This window comes from Thalassophryne amazonica, chromosome 15 (assembly GCF_902500255.1).
Source record: "Thalassophryne amazonica chromosome 15, fThaAma1.1, whole genome shotgun sequence".
Lineage (NCBI taxonomy): Eukaryota > Metazoa > Chordata > Actinopteri > Batrachoidiformes > Batrachoididae > Thalassophryne > Thalassophryne amazonica.
Window position 1 is genome coordinate 81,528,468 of NC_047117.1, and position 24,023 is coordinate 81,552,490.

The window sequence follows — 24,023 nt, forward strand, 5'->3', positions numbered from 1 at the left end:
TGTAATAGTCACTAGGTGTTCACAGGAAACATTTATTTATTTATGTATGTATGTATTTATTTATGTATGTTCATTGTTAGTTGCTTTTATATTTTCTGTTGTGTTTCTATTCAGGTTCTTTTTGCCTCTTTCTCTAAAATTGTATATAATAATCATTAGATTATTAATATATAAACAAAAATAAATTTAAGAAATATTACAATTTGAAAACAAATATACCCGAACGTTATGAGAGCTGCAATTGCTTAATGCTAAGTTTTAACATTGAAAATGCCATAGACATGCTAACACGTTAGCGTCGCTCCCATTTTTAAGTTATAAAATACATCTATCAACTGTTTCAGAAGACCATAACAGGTCGGTTTTACATAGAAAAGGTAAATAATACTCACAGACGTATGCTCTTTAGGGTTTTAGCGGGGGAAAATTAAGCGAAAGAAAGAAAGAATAAGTGAAGCAATAGGTCGAAGCATTGCTTCAATCTGCGAACCACTGCTTCGATTGGTTCACGGTTCAAAGCAAAGCCGTGCTGGAGAGAAGTTGATTACAGGCACATATGACGTGAAATATATATATAAACATTAAACTGACGCCAAGAGTAACGAGACTGTTTGATTTAAAAATGTAAGGAATAGAAAGTACAGATACTTGTGTGAAAATGTAATGAGTAGAAGTCAGAAGTAGGCAGAAAAATAAGTAATGGAGTAAAGTATAGATACCTAAAAAGTGTACTTAAGTACAGTAACGAAGTATTTGTACTTCGTTACTTGACACCTCTGGTTTTTAGGAATCTGCTAGCTTAGCGCAGCTACTAGCTCTTAGCCGGTTTAGCATGGCGGCTTCTCCAAGGTAGCTTAGCCGCCGTTAGTTTCCCTCTGGCAGATCTCGAGCAGCCGGGAAAGCAGGCCGACTGGGTGACTGTGAGGAGGAGGCGTAGTCCTAAACAGAAGCCCCGTGTACACCGCCTACCCGTTCACATTTCTAACCGTTTTTCCCCACTCGACGACACACCCGCCGAGGATCAAACTCTGGTTATTGGCGACTCTGTTTTGAGAAATGTGAAGTTAGCGACACCAGCAACCATAGTCAATTGTCTTCCGGGGGCCAGAGCAGGCGACATTGAAGGAAATTTGAAACTGCTGGCTAACGCTAAGCGTAAATTTGGTAAGATTGTAATTCACGTCGGCAGTAATGACACCCGGTTACGCCAATCGGAGGTCACTAAAATTAACATTGAATCATTGAAAAACAATGTCGGACTCTGTAGTTTTCTCTGGGCCCCTCCCCAATCAGACCGGGAGTGACATGTTTAGCGGCATGTTCTCCTTGAATTGCTGGCTGTCTGAGTGGTGTCCAAAAAATGAGGTGGGCTTCATAGATAATTGGCAAAGCTTCTGGGGAAAACCTGGTCTTGTTAGGAGAGACGGCATCCATCCCACTTTGGATGAAGCAGCTCTCATTTATAGAAATCTGGCCAATTTTCTTAAATCCTCCAAACCGTGACTATCCAGGGTTGGGACCAGGAAGCAGAGTTGTAGTCTTACACACCTCTCTGCAGCTTCTCTCCCCCTGCCATCCCCTCATTACCCCATCCCCGTAGAGACGGTGCCTGCTCCCAGACCACCAATAACCAGCAAAAATCTATTTAAGCATAAAAATTCAAAAAGAAAAAATAATATAGCACCTTCAACTGCACCACAGACTAAAACAGTTAAATGTGGTCTATTAAACATTAGGTCTCTCTCTTCTAAGTCCCTGTTAGTAAATTATATAATAATTGATCAACATATTGATTTTTTTCTGCCTTACAGAAACCTGGTTACAGCAGGATGAATATGTTAGTTTAAATGAGTCAACACCCCCGAGTCACACTAACTGCCAGAATGCTCGTAGCACGGGCCGAGGCGGAGGATTAGCAGCAATCTTCCATTCCAGCTTATTAATTAATCAAAAACCCAGACAGAGCTTTAATTCATTTGAAAGCTTGACTCTTAGTCTTGTCCATCCAAATTGGAAGTCCCAAAAACCAGTTTTATTTGTTATTATCTATCGTCCACCTGGTCGTTACTGTGAGTTTCTCTGTGAATTTTCAGACCTTTTGTCTGACTTAGTGCTTAGCTCAGATAAGATAAATATAGTGGGCGATTTTAACATCCACACAGATGCTGAGAATGACAGCCTTAACACTGCATTTAATCTATTATTAGACTCAATTGGCTTTGCTCAAAATGTAAATGAGTCCACCCACCACTTTAATCATATCTTAGATCTTGTTCTGACTTATGGTATGGAAATTAAAGACTTAACAGTATTCCCTGAAAACTCCCTTCTGTCTGATCATTTCTTAATAACATTTACATTTACTCTGATGGACTACCCAGCAGTGGGGAATAAGTTTCATTACAATAGAAGTCTTTCAGAAAGCACTGTAACTAGGTTTAAGGATATGATTCCTTCTTTATGTTCTCTAATGCCATATACCAACACAGTGCAGAGTAGCTACCTAAACTCTGTAAGTGAGATAGAGTATCTCGTCAATAGTTTTACATCCTCATTGAAGACAACTTTGGATGCTGTAGCTCCTCTGAAAAAGAGAGCTTTAAATCAGAAGTGTCTGACTCTGTGGTATAACTCACAAACTCGCAGCTTAAAGCAGATAACCCTTAAGTTGGAGAGGAAATGGCGTCTCACTAATTTAGAAGATCTTCACTTAGCCTGGAAAAAGAGTCTGTTGCTCTATAAAAAAGCCCTCCGTAAAGCTAGGACATCTTACTACTCATCACTAATTGAAGAAAATAAGAACAACCCCAGGTTTCTTTTCAGCACTGTAGCCAGGCTAACAAAGAGTCAGAGCTCTATTGAACCGAGTATTCCTTTAACTTTAACTAGTAATGACTTTATGACTTTCTTCCCTAATAAAATTTTAACTATTAGAGAAAAAATTACTCATAACCATCCCAAAGACGTATCGTTATCTTTGGCTGCTTTCAGTGATGCCGGTATTTGGTTAGACTCTTTCTCTCCGATTGTTCTGTCTGAGTTATTTTCATTAGTTACTTCATCCAAACCATCAACATGTCTATTAGACCCCATTCCTACCAGGCTGCTCATGGAAGCCCTACCATTATTTAATGCTTCGATCTTAAATATGATCAATCTATCTTTATTAGTTGGCTATGTACCACAGGCTTTTAAGGTGGCAGTAATTAAACCATTACTTAAAAAGCCATCACTTGACCCAGCTGTCTTAGCTAATTATAGGCTAATCTCCAACCTTCCTTTTCTCTCAAAAATTCTTGAAAGGGTAGTTGTAAAACAGCTAACTGATCATCTGCAGAGGAATGGTCTATTTGAAGAGTTTCAGTCAGGTTTTAGAATTCATTATAGTACAGAAACAGCATTAGTGAAGGTTACAAATGATCTTCTTATGGCCTCAGACAGTGGACTCAACTCTGTGCTTGTTCTGTTAGACCTCAGTGCTGCTTTTGATAGTGTTGACCATAAAATTTTATTACAGAGATTAGAGCATGCCATAGGTATTAAAGGCACTGCGCTGCGGTGGTTTGATTCATATTTATCTAATAGATTACAATTTGTTCATGTAAATGGGGAATCTTCTTCACAGACTTAGGTTACTTATGGAGTTCCACAAGGTTCTGTGCTAGGACCAATTTTATTCACTTTATACATGCTTCCCTTAGGCAGTATTATGAGACGGCATTGCTTAAATTTTCATTGTTATGCAGATGATACCCAGCTTTATCTATCCATGAAGCCAGAGGACACACACCAATTAGCTAAACTGCAGGATTGTCTTACAGACATAAAGACATGGATGACCTCTAATTTCCTGCTTTTAAACTCAGATAAAACTGAAGTTATTGTACTTGGCCCCACAAATCTTAGAAACATGGTGTCTAACCAGATCCTTACTCTGGATGGCATTACCCTGACCTCTAGTAATACTGTGAGAAATCTTGGAGTCATTTTTGATCAGGATATGTCATTCAATGCACATATTAAACAAATATGTAGGACTGCTTTTTAGCATTTACGCAATATCTCTAAAATTAGAAAGGTCTTGTCTCAGAGTGATGTTGAAAAACTAATTCATGCATTTATTTCCTCTAGGCTGGACTATTGTAATTCATTATTATCAGGTTGTCCTAAAAGTTCCCTGAAAAGCCTTCAGTTAATTCAAAATGCTGCAGCTAGAGTACTGGCGGGGACTAGAAAGAGAGAGCATATCTCACCCATATTGGCCTCTCTTCATTGGCTTCCTGTTAATTCTAGAATAGAATTTAAAATTCTTATTCTTACTTATAAGGTTTTGAATAATCAGGTCCCATCTTATCTTAGGGACCTCATAGTACCATATCACCCCAATAGAGCGCTTCGCTCTCAGACTGCAGGCTTACTTGTAGTTCCTAGGGTTTGTAAGAGTAGAATGGGAGGCAGAGCCTTCATGTTTCAGGCTCCTCTCCTGTGGAACCAGCTCCCAATTCAGATCAGGGAGACAGACACCCTCTCTACTTTTAAGATTAGGCTTAAAACTTTCCTTTTTGCTAAAGCTTATAGTTAGGGCTGGATCAGGTGACCCTGAACCATCCCTTAGTTATGCTGCTATAGACTTAGACTGCTGGGGGGTTCCCATGATGCACTGAATGTTTCTTTCTCCTTTTGCTCTGTATGCACCACTCTGCATTTAATCATTAGTGATACATAATTATTGTATGGCCTTGCCTTACAATATAAAGCGCCTTGGGGCTACTGTTTGTTGTGATTTGGCGCTATATAAATAAAATTGATTGATTGATTGAAACTCTGCCAACTGGAGATGCAGTTATCATGTACGACTATCATGAATGAATGCAACAACCATGAAAGCCCATTCACAAACTGACCTTGAAAGCCAAATGCACCTGGATCCGTGCCATCCGTGTCCAAAAGAGCATAGTATTAATATTACATTTTCTGATACTTTTAAGCTTCTTACCAGAATCAACAGGCAGTAGGAAGAGAAATCTTGATGCACTGGCATAGTGGAGAATACAGACAGGACCAGACAGCTGAAAACCAAAATAAACCTGAAGAAAACAGAAAAGAGAATGTTAGTACAACAGAAAAACCAACACAATATACCAACTGAATAAATTCCAAATTAGCATTTTACAGCACTGGGAACAAATATGTTGCTAATCATCAAGATATACAGCATACAAATGTAAATCAATGTGTTTTCCTCTGCAAGAAACAGCAGCCAACATCCAACACTGAAACAGCATTTGAACCCATTGTGACTGGCAGTGCAGTCACAAAACTTATTTCCTCCCTGCAGTGAACCAGAAACCCAGCTATTATTCCATTTCCTGACATCTCAACTTAATCATGGATGTTTGTGCAACATGATTTGCAAGAAACAAGCAGTGAAACTGTGGCTATTGGAAAACAAGTCACATCCGAACGTTTCCATGTTGATCGATTTCTCCTACTGCCGGGAAACCGTAACCTTCCACCTTCATAAACACAGCATGGGTGTTTTTTTTTTTTTTCCATCACACAGATCTTCCAAAAACACATCACTGCCTGAAATATGAAATGTGGTTTAGAGTTACGGTAGCTCATGCGAAAGGGTGAGAGCACATCTGCATTTTATCATCTCAGATCTTTTAAGCCTTCTGGAAAAAGACCATTCGATATACTTTACTTTGTTTTTAACTGCCATCCAAGGACAGCTTTTCTTCAGGAGACATCTTATTTTCAGCCATGTCTTGTTTCAGGTCTGCACAGTAACTCAGTAATAACTCGTGCAAACTGGAGACCTTGGATATTTATAGACTGAAGTGAGTCAATGCCTGAAGTGATGCGTTCAATATCTTGAGTTCTTCTGTTGTCAGGAGGAAATGGAATGTAAGACCAACAATCGTTGTGCACCAGAACTGCCCAATTCTCACTTTAAAAGCTGATACACATTTTGATTGTTGGGTTGGGTTGTGGAACCTGAGCAAAGGTTCACCAACCATTGTGGATGCCCTAAGTGAATAAACACATTATTTGAGTTTGTGTTTGTTCTGAATCAAGACTAAGAACCAGGCTTTCAGTGATGCCTTGGACCCAGCCATCAGAAGTGAAAGTGCATGCAGTGGAATTGTCAAATGTGTAGCATGGGCACTCACTTACCGTAGCAATGACATTCATGTCACCTGGAAAGACATTATGGAGTCAAATTTTTAAGATTCAGGTGCCCCCTGTCTCAATATATGTTTGTGAGACTTGGAAATCTATGACTGGTCTAAGGCAGCATCTGGATGTCTTAGTACTATCCATTTTTTTTTTCTTTTTGAAGATCCTTGACCACAATTGCAAGGATTGTGTCAAACAAGTGGTTACTTGGGGAGATTCAGATGAGGCAGACCAGTTGCATTGTGAGGGGATACCAGCTGTGACACTTTGTCCATGTGGTACATTTCTCTGGGCATGATCCAGCATGCTGGTGCCTCAGTGCTGAGCACCCCCAGCAGCTGGAGTATTCCAAGAAGATGTCCATGTTTCATCTGGCTGCAGCAGATAGATGGTAGATGCTAATGAGCTGGTCATCTCTGTTGGTGGTGGTTCATATCCAGGACCTGGGAAGGTTCTGTCATGTGATGAATGGGGAAATGCATGGCTCCAGAGCATGGGGTCCAGACCTGACCTGTACATTTGGAGCCTCACTTATGATCCCAACCTTCAGGAACCAAACTTACGAGGCACCAAATGCAACCCAGTCTCACAAGGTTTTTTCGCGCTCCCGTCACGAAATGAGACAGATTTTCATGATGTTTTTTATTTTAAATCTTACTATTGCTAACCCTACCCCTCCTCCTAACCCTAACCATATCCCCCCCAGACCCTCCCCTCCCCCCGCATCACTTAATTTCGTGCACCTCACGAATGTATTAGAACAAATTTGTGCTCTCATTACGAAAATTTTGCACTTTTCGTGACAATATCATGAACCAATAGATTAATGTATATTTCGTGATGCTGAATCACGACATGCTGTGAGATATGGTAGAAATGTAGAATACATGAGGTAGCCACCACGCGTAGGCAAACGCATAGTTAAAAGCAAGTACATTTGAAGATGTTCCAGAAACCATCCTGTGCACTGGAAACATTTCCTGTATGTTTGTTTTGTGAATTGTTCTGTAATTTATGTGTGTATCATGGCCCAAGCAGAGGGTCACCCCTTTGAGTCTTGAGGTTTCTTCCTCAGAGGGAGTTTTCCCTTACCATTGTTGCTCTGGGGGTTTAGTGCAGCAGATAAGAGAATATTTAGAGTGGAATCCTGCAAATGGTGATAAAAGTGTTGTGTGGGCCGCTGAAGAGGAGGTACTGCTGGGCCACCACCACCAGTGGGCGCCCTGCCTGGAGTGCGGGCTCCAGGCACCAGAGGGCGCCGCCGCCTCACAGGAGCAGCCAAGGTGACGGCTGTCACCCATCACCTGAGACAGCTGACAGCAATCATCAGTGGGGTATATCAGCAGGACAGCATCTCCACCTCATTGCCGAGATATCGTTTCTACCTGAAAGGTAACGTATCAAAGCTGACGGAGTGTTTCCTTTTGGATTAGTGCTTAGATTGTGGATTACTGTTCCAACGAGAGGTGGAGGTAACTTCCCTGCTGTTCGGAGTTTTGGGTGCAAACGCGCCCCCATCTAACTGTTCTTTGTTCCTCGCCAGCAGTACCAGGTCCGACACGCGGAGGCAGTGGCCACCTGGGAGTTCGGGACTTGGCGACTCCAGTATTCCCGGAGTCCTGTGGCGGAGGAAGCCGTGTGGTTCCGGTCTTACCTTGGAGAGGCGTCTCCTATCTTCGAGCCTGCCCACACAACACTTTTGTGAATTGACTGTTGTCCATTTCCATGATTGGTTGTATTCGTTGTGCACGTTCACAACAGTAAAGCCTTGTTATTTGACTTTCTCCATTGTCCGTTCATTTGCGCCCCCTGTTGTGGGTCCGTGTACTGACACTTTCCCAACAGGATATCTCGGCCATCGTCATGGATCCCGAGGGGCGTCAACCGGCTGTTGAACGGCCAATGGAAGAACAGGACGCGCAGGCGTCCGCAGGAGGGGTAATCGGTGAGTTGCAGCGGATCCTCACCGCTTTCACGACTCGGTTAGATTTGATGACCGAGCAGAACGTCCTCCTGAACCGCAGGGTGGAGGCTCTCGCCGCGCAGGTGGAAGCGCGCCCTCCGGGCGCCGCTGCGGCTCTCCCTCCCGTAGATCCTGTGCGTAACATAGACGTTCCACTGGTTGTTCAACGACCTCTCCCACCTTCCCCGGAAGCATACATAAGCCCCCCAGAGCCGTACGGAGGCTGTGTGGAGACGTGCGCGGATTTTCTCATGCAGTGCTCGCTCGTCTTCGCACAGCGTCCCGTCATGTACGCGACCGATGCTAGTAAAGTAGCTTATGTAATAAACCTGCTTCGCGGTGAGGCACGCGCTTGGGCTACAGTGCTCTGGGAGCAGAATTCATGGCTCCTTCTGACATACGATGGGTTTGTAAGGGAGCTCAGAACCGTGTTCGATCACCCTAATAGAGGGGAAACCGCTTCAACCGTGCTGCTGTCAATGAGACAGGGGCGTCGGAGCGCAGCTGCCTATGCAGTCGACTTCCGCATTGCGGCTGCGAGGTCCGGCTGGAATAGCACTGCCCTCCGCGCCGCCTTTGTAAACAGACTGTCTTTGGTTCTTAAGGAGCACCTGGTGGCTAAGGACGAACCGCGGGATTTAGATGGGCTCATCGATCTTGTCATATGGTTAGACAACCGGTTAGAAGAACGTCGGCGGGAACGAGACGAAGGGCGTGGCCGGGCACGCGCCGTCCCTCTCCCTTCCGGTTCCGACCGCGCTCCGCCTTTCCCACGCTCCACGGCCCCTGCGCTCCGTGGGGCCACAGCTCCCCCTGCTGACGAAGCTATGGACACGAGTAGGGCAACATTTAGGGCACCAGATGCACAGAGGAGACGGGCCCACGGAGCTTGTTTTGTTTGTGGTGCAATAGAGCACCATATGAGAGACTGCCCCGAGCGGTTAAACTCCAACGCCCGCCCCTAGAAACTGGGCTAGGGGTGGGCCGAGACATTCACATGGGACACACCCACATTGCCACACGACTCCCAGTTACGATCCTGTATGAGGACTCAACCCTGAAGGCCCCAGCACTGGTGGACACGGGCTCTGAGGGGAATCTGCTGGACAGCAGATGGGCCAGGGAGATAGGGCTCCCTCTGGTGGCGCTTACCTCGCCTGTGCAGGTTTGAGCACTAGATGGCTCCCTACTCCCTCCAATCACACATAAGACACCACCTGTAACTCTGGTGGTGTCAGGAAATCACCGGGAGGTGATCAAGTTTTTTGTGACTCAGGCCACCTCCCGTGTGGTTTTAGGATTTCCCTGGATGTTGAAGCACAATCCCCGGATTGATTGGCCGTCCGGGGTAGTGGTTCAGTGGAGCGAGACCTGCCATCGGGTGTGTCTAGGTTCCTCGGTTCCTCCCGGCTCCCAAGCTAAGGAGGAGGTCAGAGTCCCGCCCAATCTGGGGACGGTGTTGGTGGAGTACCACGACCTTGTCGACGTGTTCAGCAAGGATCTGGCGCTCACACTTCCCCCCCACCGTCCGTATGATTGTGCCATTGATTTGGTTCCGGGCAGTGAGTTTCCGTCCAGCAGGCTGTACAACCTCTCCCGGCCTGAGCGCGAATCAATGGAGACCTACATCCGGGACTCATTAGCCGCCGGGTTGATCCGGAATTCCACCTCCCCGATGGGCGCAGGTTTCTTTTTTGTGGGCAAAAAAGACGGCGGACTTCGTCCATGCATTGATTATAGGGGGCTGAACGAGATCACGGTTCGCAACCGATACCCGTTGCCCCTGTTGGATTCGGTGTTCACACCCCTGCATGGAGCCCAAATCTTCACCAAGCTCGATCTTAGAAATGCGTATCATCTGGTTCGGATCCGGAAGGGAGACGAGTGGAAAACGGCATTTAACACCCCCTTAGGTCACTTTGAGTACCTGGTCATGCCGTTCGGCCTCACAAACGCCCCCGCGACGTTCCAAGCATTAGTTAATGATGTCTTGCGGGATTTCCTGCACCGGTTCGTCTTCGTCTATCTAGACGATATACTCATCTTTTCTCCGGATCCTGAGACTCATGTCCGGCATGTACGTCAGGTCCTGCAGCGGTTGTTGGAGAACCGGCTGTTTGTGAAGGGCGAGAAGTGTGAGTTCCACCGCACGTCTTTGTCCTTCCTGGGGTTCATCATCTCCTCCAACTCCGTCGCTCCTGATCCGGCCAAGGTTGCGGCGGTGAGAGACTGGCCCCAACCCACAAGCCGTAGGAAGTTGCAACAGTTCCTAGGCTTTGCTAATTTCTACAGGAGGTTCATTAAGGGCTACAGTCAGGTAGTTAGCCCCCTGACAGCCCTGACCTCACCAAAAGTCCCCTTCACCTGGTCGGATCGGTGCGATGCCGCATTCAAGGAGTTGAAACGGCGCTTCTCGTCTGCACCTGTTCTGGTGCAGCCCGATCCTAGTCGCCAGTTAGTGGTTGAAGTGGACGCCTCGGACTCAGGGATAGGAGCCGTGCTGTCCCAGAGCGGGAAGACCGATAAGGTCCTTCACCCGTGTGCCTATTTTTCCCGCAGGTTGACCCCAGCCGAACGGAACTATGACGTTGGCAATCGAGAGCTCCTTGCGGTGAAAGAGGCTCTTGAAGAGTGGAGACATCTGTTGGAGGGAACGTCCGTGCCATTCACGGTTTTCACTGACCACCGGAACCTGGAATATATCAGGACCGCCAAGCGGCTGAATCCCAGGCAAGCCCGCTGGTCACTGTTCTTCGGCCGTTTTGACTTCCGCATCACCTACCGGCCCGGGACCAAGAACCAGAAATTGGATGCCTTGTCCCGGGTACACGAAGACGAGGTCAAAACGGAGTTGTCGGATCCACCGAAACCCATCATCCCGGAGTCCAGTATCGTGGCCACCCTCACCTGGGACGTAGAGAGAACCATCCGGGAGGCCCTGGCACGAAGTCCGGACCCCGGGACTGGACCAAAGAACAGACTTTACGTCCCACCAGAGGCACGGGCTGCAGTCCTGGACTTCTGTCACGGCTCTAAGCTCTCCTGTCATCCAGGGGTGCAAAGAACCGTGGCAGTTGTCCGGCAGCGCTTCTGGTGGGCGTCCCTGGAGGCCGACGTCCGGGACTATATCCAGGCCTGTACCACCTGCGCCAGGGGCAAGGCCGACCATTGCAAGGCTCCGGGACTGCTACAGCCGCTGCCCGTGCCTCATCGCCCCTGGTCCCACATCGGCCTGGATTTTGTCACGGGCCTCCCGCCGTCCCAGGGAAACACCGTCATCCTCACGATAGTGGACCGATTCTCCAAGGCGGCCCACTTCGTGGCCCTCCCGAAGCTCCCAACGGCCCAGGAGACAGCGGACCTCCTGGTCCACCACGTCGTCTGCCTGCATGGGATACCATCAGACATCGTCTCCGATCGCGGTCCCCAGTTCTCCTCACACGTCTGGAGGAGCTTCTGCCGGGAACTGGGGGCCACGGTCAGTCTCTCATCCGGGTATCACCCCCAGACCAACGGGCAAGCAGAGCGGGCTAATCAAGAAATGGAGCACACACTACGTTGTGTGACAGCCGCGCACCCGGCGGCCTGGAGTACTCATCTGGCCTGGATCGAGTACGCCCACAACAGTCAAGTGTCATCAGCCACCGGCCTCTCCCCCTTTGCGGTGTGTTTGGGGTATCAGCCCCCACTATTCCCGGTGGTTGAGGGAGAGGTCGGTGTGCCCTCGGTCCAGGCCCACCTGCAGAAGTGCCGTCGGGTGTGGCGTGCCGCCCGTTCTGCTTTGTTGAAGGCCCGGATGAGGGCGAAGACCCATGCAGACCGGCGGCGGTCCCCGGCCCCTACGTATCGCCCCGGGCAGGAAGTGTGGTTGTCCACCAAGGACATTCCACTGCAAGTGGCCTCCCCAAAACTGCAAGATAGATACATAGGTCCGTTTAAGATTCTCAAGGTCATCAATCCCGCCGCAGTGAGGCTTCGGGTTCCAGCCTCACTGCGGATCCATCCAGTATTTCATGTGTCAAAGATCAAGCCCCATCACACCTCGCCCCTCTGTGCACCCGGTCCGGCACCACCTCCTGCCCGGATCATCGATGGCGAGCCGGCTTGGACAGTGCGCCGGCTGTTGGACGTCCGACGGATGGGCCGGGGCTTTCAATATCTGGTGGACTGGGAGGGGTACGGTCCCGAAGAACGCTCCTGGGTGAAGAGGAGCTTCATCCTGGATCCGGCCCTCCTGGCCGACTTTTACCGTCGCCACCCGGACAAACCCGGTGGCGCCCGTTGAGGGGGGGGTCCTGTTGTGTGGGCCGCTGAAGAGGAGGTACTGCTGGCCCACCACCACCAGTGGGCGCCCTGCCTGGAGTGCGGGCTCCAGGCACCAGAGGGCGCCGCCGCCTCACAGGAGCAGCCAAGGTGACAGCTGTCACCCATCACCTGAGACAGCTGACAGCAATCATCAGTGGGGTATATCAGCAGGACAGCATCTCCACCTCATTGCCGAGATATCGTTTCTACCTGAAAGGTAACGTATCAAAGCTGACGGAGTGTTTCCTTTTGGATTAGTGCTTAGATTGTGGATTACTGTTCCAATGAGAGGTGGAGGTAACTTCCCTGCTGTTCGGAGTCTTGGGTGCAAACGCGCCCCCATCTAACTGTTCTTTGTTCCTCGCCAGCAGTACCAGGTCCGACACGCGGAGGCAGTGGCCACCTGGGAGTTCGGGACTTGGCGACTCCAGTATTCCCGGGGTCCTGTGGCGGAGGAAGCCGTGTGGTTCCGGTCTTACCTTGGAGAGGCGTCTCCTATCTTCGAGCCTGCCCACACGACACTTTTGTGAATTGACTGTTGTCCATTTCCATGATTGGTTGTATTCGTTGTGCACGTTCACAACAGTAAAGCCTTGTTATTTGACTTTCTCTATTGTCCGTTCATTTGCGCCCCCTGTTGTGGGTCCGTGTACTGACACTTTCCCAACAAAAAGCATCAAATTCGGCAGAAATACTCCTCAGACAATCCTCGTTCGACAAAACCGATTGACCACTTGAATTTTCAGTTGGCGTTCAGGTAGAGGTCAATTGAAGAATTACACAGGAGTCAAAATTAAAAGATGCTCCAATCATATTGAAACCTATGCCACATTATTTGCCTGATCATAAAGATTCCAAAAAAGGTATGGTTTGGACGGTCTGTAAGTGAATTCTATGGCGTTATGGGATAAAAACAGCAAGAATGGTGACAAAGGTCAGTGTCGGATTGTACAGGGGTCAAAAGTTAAAGTTGCTCCAATTTTGGTAAAACGTGATGCAAATTCTCTCCCCTCAGCCCCAACCAGTCCCAGCAGAAGACTGCCCCTCTCTGAGCCTGGTTCTGCTGGAGCTTTCGTCCTGTTAAAAGGGGGTTTTTCCTTCCCACTGTTGCCAAGTGCTTGCTCATAGGGGGTCGTTTTGACCGTTGGGGTTTTTCTGTAATTATTGTATGGCTTTTGCCTTACAATATAAAGCACCTTGGGGCAACTGTTTGTTGTGATTTGGCGCTATATAAATAAAATTGATTTTATTTTATTTGAAATTACTAGTTGAGTTAACACGGTTTTAAAAAGGAATAGTTTGGACCATGTATCATCCTTACTTATCACATTACGGGGTAACATACCAGGTCTGTTAGAAAAGTATCCGTCCTTTTTATTTTTTGCTAAAACCTGATGGATTTGAATCACATGTGCTTGCATCAGCCAACCTTGAACCTTCGTGCACATGCGTGAATTTTTTCACGCCTGTCGATTGCGTCATTTGCTGGTAAGCAGCATTTGCATGAGGACGTGTGTAGTGCGCTCGGCGGATTTTCATTGCAAGGAAAAAGATGGAACAACTTAAGCAGCGCCGCATCAAATTTTGCCAGAAGCTGGGTGGCAGCCAGGTGGAAACCATTCGGATGATTCAGATGGCTTTTGGTGACTTTTCAGTCATGTGACTATCCGAGAAATTGTGGAAGAGGTGGGCATGTCACAGCATGTTCTGTGAGGCTTCAACACGAAGGTGCTTTTGCTCCGCCGTCAGCAGCCTCGGCACAAATTTCACAACCACTCTTTTCATGGTCAAATCTTCTGTCACAGTGGAATGTGCCGAAAAAGTGCTGATGTCCACCTCTTCCACAATTTTCGGAATTTTCGTCGTCACACGACGGTCCCGCATCACCACAGTGTTCACTTTGGAAATGATCTGGTCATTTCAGCATGTTGATGGCTGACTGGAGCGTGGCTCGCTCTCCACCGTTGTGAGGACGTCTTTAAACCGGTTGTACCGCTCCTTAATCTGTGTGATGCCCATAGCATCGTCACCGAAAGCCGTCTGAATCTTCCGAATGGTTTCCACCTGGCTGTCGCCCAGTTTCTGGGAAAATTTGATGTGGCGCTGCTCCAGTCGTTCCGTCTTTTTCCTTGCAATGAAAATCCGCCGAGCGCACTACACACGTCCTCACAAAGGCTGCTTACCAGCAAATGATGCAATCAACAGGCATGAAAAAATTCACGCATGCGCACGAAGGTTCAAGGTTGGCTGATGCAAGCACATGTGATTCAAATCCATCAGGTTTTTGCAAAAAATAAAAAGGTCCAATACTTTTCTAACAGACCTCATATGTCACATGTCATAGAACCCAATAGATGTAGACCTTGTTTGACCTTTACTTTGGAGACCAAACATTCAATATTGTCAAAACTACTCCATTTATTAATCCTATTAGCTCAACCAATAATTTGTATCACTTTTTTTTACCAAAATTGGAGCAACTTTAACTTTTGACCCCTGTACAAAATGAAACTGGCCTTTGTCACCATTCTTGCTGCTTTTATCCCGAAACTCCATAGAATTCAGTCACAGGTAGTCCAAACTATACCTTTTTGGAATCTTTATGATCAGGCAAATAATGTGGAATATTATTCAATATGATTGGAGCATCTTTTAATTTTGACCTCTGTGTAATTCTTCAACTGACCCCTACCTGACCACCGATTGAAAACTCAAGCAGCCAATCAGTTTTTTCAAAAGAGGAGTGTCTATAAGGAGTATTTCTGTGAATTTGTTGCTTTTATCACCATTTGCATGATTGTTTCACTTATCTGCTGCACTAGTTAGTAAGGTTAGACTTTACTTGTGTGAAGTGCCTTGAGGCAAACTTATTGTGATTTGGCACTATATAAATGAAAATAAATTAAATGAAATAAATTACATTTCCACCCTAAAGCTAGCTGACAGAAATTGGAAAAATGAGTGTGTAATGTCAAGGTGGCAAACCTCAACCTTAAAGACTTGGTGGAGGCAATAATTCATCCACAAAAACAGTTTGTACATTTCCGTTCTCTTCTCCCCCAGCAGCTGTGAGAGGAGATCCCTTAAAACAAGTCCCTTGGTGCCAGTACATTGACTCCAGATTATCACAGAGATCACAGAATGTCTTGTAACCACGACAAAGGGGAACCATCAGAATGACATCCGGAATTTAGAAATGCCACTGTGTGAAAACGGTGGGTGTGCGGCTGGATTGCTGATCCAGGACTGTGCCGCCATCACTGCCGCTGACATCGGGAGCAAAAATCAAGGTCAAGATTTTCCACCGTTGTGAGGATGTTGGTTATGTCATCATTACTGCTCTGTCACATGGCCAAATGAGCTACTGGGGGGTTCCACACCAAGTATACACATTAAAGTATCCAAACTTTAAGTCTTGCTCTGTTGTCATTTAAAAAAAAAAAAATTGAATAATGTGATTTTAATTGGGGGAAAACATCTAGTGACAAGTATTGTGGTGCTGTCATCTGAAATCCAAGCTCCTTGTCACCAGCACACCTACGCCTCGCGCACTTACAAGGTTGTCAGACCGAAAATTACAGAGTGACAATCAACCGCCTTCATCCACAGCTGAACTCATGTTTCCATTCTGAATATATTTACTGTAAAAGTGGGCCCAGAATGATTGAAAAGCACACTGACAGCATCATTAAGCACTCAGCCAAAGTTCACTAATTAATCCCTCAAACTAGTGTTCTCAGCTGGCCTTGGTCCCCGTATGGTACGATGGTCCTGCGCTCCGAGGCAGGAGAGAGAAAAAAAGAAGTGAAGAGTCTCACTCTGCACTTCCAGCCCAGAGATCGCTCTTAACCTTCGATACAGTAGTCGCTAAAAGATTAAACTGCTGTGCACTTACAAATGTGCTCACGCGCACTCAACCTCACAATCGCAGAGTGCGTGCTTACACCCACTCACCGCCTCTTTAAAACCACACACACACACTGAATAACATGTAAGTGCAGCTCTCATTTACATAATTTATCTGCACTGTTTAGTAATTTAGTTGGAAGAGTAATGATCGATGTCCGGCACATTATAGACAGTATCATCTGTCATTCTTAATATTCAGAGTGTAAAAGAAGACAAACAGCAGCTTAATGAGTCTCGTTTATGGCACAAATACTTGCGACTATGTTTATAAAATAATAAAAGTGATGGACGTGCTTGCACCATGTATGAATGAGAACTGCCGTGTTTGGATTAGGATAACTTTAACATATCTATTTGTTTTAAACAATATAGCCTGGTTACAGAAGTGGGTTCTTGGCCACAGAGTGAGAGGTTTTGGAAAGAGAATGTATTTGAGAATGTGTTTTCCTGACAGACATGGGGCCAAATACAAAAGTATTTGTATTTGAAAATACTTCAGAGTATTTGTATTTGTATTTTCTGATTTTGAATTCAAAGTATTTGTATTTGTATTTCAAATACATCGCCGATCCCAAGTATTTCCAAATACTTTTTCAAATACTTATCAAACTTGGGAAGCTCTGTAACACCGTGTTAAATATAGATTGTGATAGTTTGATTATTGCCTGTGATATTATAATAGTGAATTTGTGATAAAACATTCAATCCTTTACTTATGAACAGTGTTGCCACAGTTACTTTGAAAAAGTAATCCAATTACTGATTACTGATTACTCCTTGAAAAAGTAACTTAGTTACTTTACTGATTACTCAATTGTAAAAGTAACTAAGTTAGATTACTAGTTATTTTTTTAGTTACTTTTCCCAGCTGTCAACAACAACCCTCTGCCACCTCAACGTGACAATGATACCTGTTTTGCCAAAATTCACTTTATAGTCACCCTTTCTTGACTTCAATGAAAATAAATTTGTTTTATAAAAAGTAAAATAAAGACCTCTTTCTTGACCTCATATTTAACTGTTGACAGCACTGTAACAGTAAAACTTGCAATTTCGAACCTGCATTTTTTATAAATGTAACTATTAAATTCTAACATTTTTCTAACATTTAAATTCTCTCTAAACATTTTACTTGTCGAAATTATTATTATTTTAAGCAATATTAGTAGTTGTAGTAAAAAACGGCTTCAAAACTGGACCTTTAATCTAGGGGTGTTGTGGGGGGGCACATCCTTGCCCCACGCCCCCAATCCAACTGGATTCGCCCCTGCTTTGGCGTTTGAGCACAAAGAATGGATAACATTTATTTATGCAGAAAACATGACCAGATTTACAGGTAAGAAAGTTTTATTGTGTTCACATCATGTGGTCCTCAGAAAGAGAGTTTAGGTGCATTTGAGTGGAAAATAGTGTTAGTTGTTGACACGTCGCGGAGGTTCAGCTGTTTTTAACGACCAGACAGAGCGGCTCAGCTCAGAATTCTAAATAAAGGAGGAAAAAAAGTATAAAAATGTCTTTGTAAAGCTCAGTGCAGGTGTGCTGATCACCGCGCTTTAAGAGGTGAGGACGAGTCGAGCAGCTGCAAAAAAAACGCGGATGAAAAGCTCACAGCTCACTGAAAGTGGGCAGTTCAGTCGAACCCCGACCTCCTGCCCACGGACCAAGTTTAATGCTGCTATCGACCCACAATGAAAAAATAATAGTAACGCACAGTGACATGGAGAAGTAACTTTAATCTGATTACTGATTTGGAAAGATTAACGTGTTAGATTACTCGTTACTAAAAAAAGTGGTCAGATTAGAGTAACGCGTTACTAAGTAACGCGTTACCGGCATCACTGCTTATGAATAATGTTTGATCATGCTATTTTCACAATAAATTGTCACCGGTCTATCAGTTTTGTGTTGATTTGTTGTTCATAGAAAGTATTTGTATTTGAAATACTCAAAATATACAGTATTGGTATTTGTATTGTATTTGAAAAAGTACAAAGTATTTGTATTTGTATTTGGAATTCTAAAATCTAAAGTATTTGTATTTAAATACAATGCAAAGTATCTGACCCCATGTCTGTTTCCTGAGTATGAATCGCACCTTTTTTCTGTATTGCCAGCGATTTATTCTGAATTTTTTTGTGCATTGTTGAAGTGTACTTTTTATTTTTGGCATTTATTAGAGTTTGTTTTGTTTAGTGCTTTGATTCCTCTGTGAAACCTATAAATATTCATTCTAGTTGTTATTATTAGCAGTGAATGTGTGATATTTCGGTATATAAGTAAGTCGCACCGGAGTATAAGTCACAGAGCCTCCCAAACTATTAAAAAACTGCAACTTATACTCTGGAAAATATGGTAATTACCTGCAACAATGAATTGTTGTGTTGTCACAATATTACATGAGCCTTCCGTATCTACATGTGAGTTGGTCTCCATTTGTTACCATGTTAATATGGAAGCCCAAAATGGACATACATATGCTGCCTTTTACAAATCATCCAGAAAATTGAAGAAAAAGAAGATTAATCAGTGCAGCTTTTTTTTCTGCTAGTACAGGCTAAAACTATACTGTAACGCAACGCTAAAATACCATCGGTCATATGAGCATTGCGTTCTTTATAGTTTGCAGTTCTTTAATTAATTATTAAGATCCTAATGTCTTACGTACAATTTGTATATGTTCAATAAAGCCCCTCAATCAATCAATCAATCAATAACAATATTTACGTTTTAACTGTGTCTACATGAGGCCTTGCATGTGTGTGTACATGAACGTTTGACAAGAGCGGAAGTTGTTCAAATCAAGGAATATTTGTAGGTCACCATCTGTGCATTTGCAGGTATTAATAAGACAAATTTAACTCCATAGAAAGTTAGCTTTGAGTTAGCGTGCACACTAACGTCCACAAAATGCCTTGTAAATAACTCCAGAGGTGTTATCAGGTTCTAAAAACATTTTCAGTTTAAGAAATTTTGTTTCTTGTTAGCTTTTATGTAATATTGTATATGACAAAGAGGATATATTTACACACAAACGAAAGCTAACAGCCTGTGACGTCACCATGCTAACGTCCATGAAATGATAAGTTCAGAGGCTTTATTAGGTTCCAAAAACAGCATTTTCAGTTTTAGAAGTGCTTATTTCTCACCATCTTTTACATAATATATGAGAAACGTATATAAATCACTACATGGAGCGTGCAGCGGCCTCAACTTTATCTAAAGTCTAGGTCTTCGGTGATCACCTTAGTATTTCTTCTGTTTTTCTTGTTGCTTAATTCTGACAAATTATACTGTATTTGTTGTCTTTCCGATGCCCGATTCTGTTTTTTCTCTCTGAGGTGCGGCTCCATCCAGAGATGGGAGTGGTGTCTTCTTCTGCAACCCTCCTGTCCTGTGCAAATTTCCTCTTCTGTAAATGGATTTGTCAATTGTATCAGTAGCATGGCCTAAGCAGAGGGTCGCCCCTTTGAGACTGATCTCCTTGAGGTTTCTTCCTCAAATCATCAGAGGGAGTTTTTCTTTACCACTGTCGCCTGTGTGCTTGCTCTGGGGGTTGGTAAGGTTAGACCTTACTTGTGTGGAGCACCTTGAGGCAACTTTGTTGTGATTTGGTGTAATATAAATTAAATAAACTGAAACTGAAATATAAACACACAAAACGAAGCAGGAATTCATGCTCCCTTTTCCCCCCTCTTCTTATAAGCAATATGTGTGGTCCTTTTTACCTGAGGCCATCAAATATGGCCATCGGGTACTGCGAAGGCTTTGCATCCATCCATCCGTCTGTCTGTGTTCAGCATATGTCCAGTCATATTACTGGCAGAGTTTTCAAATTCACACGGAACATTCTTGGGACACAGACCTTGGACAAGTTCAAAGATGACTAACTTACAGGTATTTTAAAATGTTAAAAAGTCACATTCTGTTTCAATCTGTTTGGTTTGATTTTAAGTGGCGGGGGTGACAGCCAATCAGAGTAGAGCTGCACCAGCATGTCAGTGGCTGGTGTCTCCAAAAACCGAAAACATGAAAGGAAACAACATCATGGTCAGTGACAGCGTAATGCAATCTACAGCCTCACCACTGGATGACACAGAATCTTAGACAGTGTAGCTTTAATCTCCAAGCTTTCTATGGCAGCACCCTGACATCCACATTTGTGAAGAGGTGCCTCTGAGCCATTACTGAAAAGAGCTTTGAGTGTCTCCATCAAACGGAAGAGCACGATGTAAACCCGATCCAATTACTATTTACTTTCTTCTTTTTCAACAGAACCACTGAGTGGAGCTCTGATGTACCTGATGAACATGTTTACTTACAAAAGAGGTTGCGTCACGCACCACAACCCTGCACAGGTTCACAATTAGTTTGTCCCTGTATATGTACAGGGTGGTCATGATAACATGCGCCAACGTGCACTATGATAAAAGATGATCCAGTTTGTGAGGGCACAGAACAGCAGACAACACAGAAATGGTTCACCTTTTGCTTTGTACCCCCCCGGGAGCTTTTGTCATTTTCTGTAGGAGTAAAACAACAAAGGAAAAAAGAAAATATCAGCATGTGGGTTCAACTATGGGCTTCGAGACATGTGGGTTATTGACATTGTGAAACTGTGATGACAGAGTTGGAAAAGTAAGATATTCCAAGTACTCCCAGACACCTCTTTGTGGAGAAAAAGATGGTCTTAAGCAACATGACATGACAAATTTGGGGTTTTGAACATACCAGAAAGAGCACTTCTGAATATATTTCCTACCATATTGTTTTGATTTCTTATCGGGTTGTGACATCAGTTTAACAGGCTCATTTTTCAACTGTCAGTATACTAGCATACACCAGCTAGCATGACTGCTAGTACATAAAAGTAACACTCGGTTGTACCTTTGGGTTTTACATCTGAGTACAAAGGGTGTCGATCTGTTTTTCTAAAAGTTAATACTTTTGAAGGGCACAGTTTTAGTCAGATGGCATATGATGGCTACTGTAATCATTACAGCTATAAGCTAGCATAGAGAGCATAGGAGTGAGGACACCACAATAACCAGCTAGCTAGCTAGCATAGCTGCTAGCCATGCAAGGATTGTATTTGTAATATCTATGCTTGTCTTAAAAATGACTTACAATTATTCCGATTTGTTGTTGATGATTATGCTTTTTTAAGACATAAAATTGAATTTTTCTAAAAATGATTTATGAATTTCAGATAACATGACTGAAAATATCATGCTGGAAAATATCTGCTTGAAGCTTTTGATTGCAATTTAATATTTTTGTCATCAAATATTTATAAATAAAGGTGTAACTACCATTTACATTCAAAATACAGACATTCTTAATGTGATAAGACTACATTTCTTTTAGGGGGTCTCTTCTGATTTTGCTGAACATGAGGTTGTAACGGTTGTTTTTTTTTTTTTTACTAATCTAAAATACATTATTGCAGAATGGGGCATATTAATACAGTCTTATCCTTGTGTTGTGTTATGATTTCATTAATCAAAAGGAATTTTAGAAGATAGTCTGGAAACACATGGCACTGCTCTTCTGTATCATTGACAAAATCTTCTACTATTAAGATAAAACAGGAATGCAAAACTACTTCTGGATAATTGGCTTTCAGTGTAAGTGAGAATTGGCAGAAAAGGTCTTTCTGATGAGTACTTGCTTTGTAAATTACACCACTGCACACCAGTAGTGGCAATGCTGAATTACGGAGTCACAACCACAACAATTTTTTATTTTAAATACTACGCAAAAATATGGCTAGATTTTGCTGTCACTCTAATTCCATTACTGTAGATTTGCCCTGCTATACCAATTATCTCAGCACATCTGACTGGATTCTCTTGTTAACTGATCACAGAAGAACCTCTGTTACACACCATATATGTACAGTATATCCTTAGATGCTGTCCGTGGTCCTGAAAAACAGATTCTCCTCTCGTTTCAGATGCTGATTCATCACTAAATTCATTACAAAGGCTTTATTATTATGGTTTTGTCTTTGTCTGAGCATCAACATTTGCTTGAAACAGGCTATGTTCACATTACACTGGCCAGTACAATTTTGCATGTTTTGTTTTTTAGTTTTTTAACAGATTTTGTGTAATTTTGGGGCACTGGATCTGAATCTAGTGTTAGTTTTTGCCAATCACATCACGCTTTTGAGATATGAAAACATTTCTCTCCTATCAAACATTGAAGCAAAAGCTGCAGTCTCGCACACTCTTTAGTGCCATTCGGGGTTTTCATGTATCCCATAATCCCTTGTGTGCCAGTGAGTCACTGCCGTCAAAACAACATAGAGAATCCACATGATGACAATTGTAAATGAATATTATACTACAAACATGTAATTTTTTATGCTTTTCATCACATTAATAAGAAACTGCATGCATGATACCCTGAAACAATTATAACAAATAATCCGTGTCTGCTACGTTTAATCTGCATGGAATTTAATAAACGCAAACTGAATTTCAGACATATTATATATATTAGTCTGGAACAAAGAGGACAAACAGTGTTGTAAAGAACAATAATCAAGATGTTAAAGAGCAAACTTCACTTTCCTCCAGAACGACATGATCTGGAAGCGAGCGTGGCTCACAGCAGCTCCCATTGAAAATAACAGAGAGGCAGCCTGTGATTCTTGCATGTTTACATAAAACAAATGCAGTAACAACATCTATAAACCCAGAGAATATATTCATGAGAGTTTTAGGCACAATATAAAAATAGTTTTATGTTGCAATGTTAATGGTGTTGTCCGTGTGCTGCGGTTAAAGTGCAGCCCGATCAGAGCGTCTCAGTGCAGTTCTCAATGTTGCTGAGATCTCGCAGCGCAGCGACCTCTCTGAGGTTTTGCGGGATTTGAAACCTAAAAAAGGGTGAATAAACACTATTACGGCTCTTTTTCTATTTTGCGAACCTGGTTTAAAACTATGCTTTTGAAGGTGCTTTTGTTCACGATTAGTGCCGTCAAACATGTGAGTGAATGAGAAACCTTTGTGTAATCCATCAATAAGGAACATGCAGATTACAAAGAAATGTGATGTGATAGAGGAAATATGAGCTCAGATTCTGATTCAGCACCCTAAAATAACCCTTAATCAGCTCTCAAAGTCCATGTAAAAAAAAAAAAAATAAAAAAAAATAAATTGTTGACCAGTGAATTATCAGCTGAAGTGACAAAATCTGGTTTCCACCCACCTATTGTCAATCTGATTTTCAAGAAAGACACAATAAATCACAGTTATTCATAGTTCTCTCAGGAGTCTTTCAAGTCCTGTTCCTGTGTCCTCCACTGACTGCTACAATATGACCATTATGATATATTATGATATATGCACGAAGCAACATCTGTTGTCTCCTCACAGTTTTATTCCAACAATGAATGCACCTTATTTGTACTGTTCAAACTTCCTCGAAATTGATTTTTATCTGCACTCACAGAAATATTTAACCCTAACTTTTAAGATTTATGTAATTTTATTACATGAGAAATTCCCATTTACTTTTTTTTTTTTTTTAGATAATTTTAATACAAACCTACCAAATAAACCTTACATGATGCATATTCATTACTGTAATAAATCCTATTCATTTGAAATGTATAATCCTCAGCTTTATGTATTTAGTATTAATAAATGTAATACTC

The 24,023-nt window shown here is 43.4% G+C and overlaps 1 protein-coding gene across 4 annotated transcripts in view; it reads right to left on the minus strand.

The window, feature by feature from the left end:
• The window catches only part of LOC117526909 (potassium voltage-gated channel subfamily KQT member 5-like), a 313,438-nt gene that overhangs the window by 67,020 nt on the left and 222,395 nt on the right, over positions 1-24,023 (minus strand). For all 4 annotated transcript variants that reach the window (XM_034189028.1, XM_034189027.1, XM_034189031.1 and 1 more), the window contains exon 3: positions 4,997-5,087. In XM_034189028.1, coding sequence (XP_034044919.1) covers positions 4,997-5,087 — 91 coding nt within the window. The remainder of the gene's footprint in view (positions 1-4,996; positions 5,088-24,023) is intronic.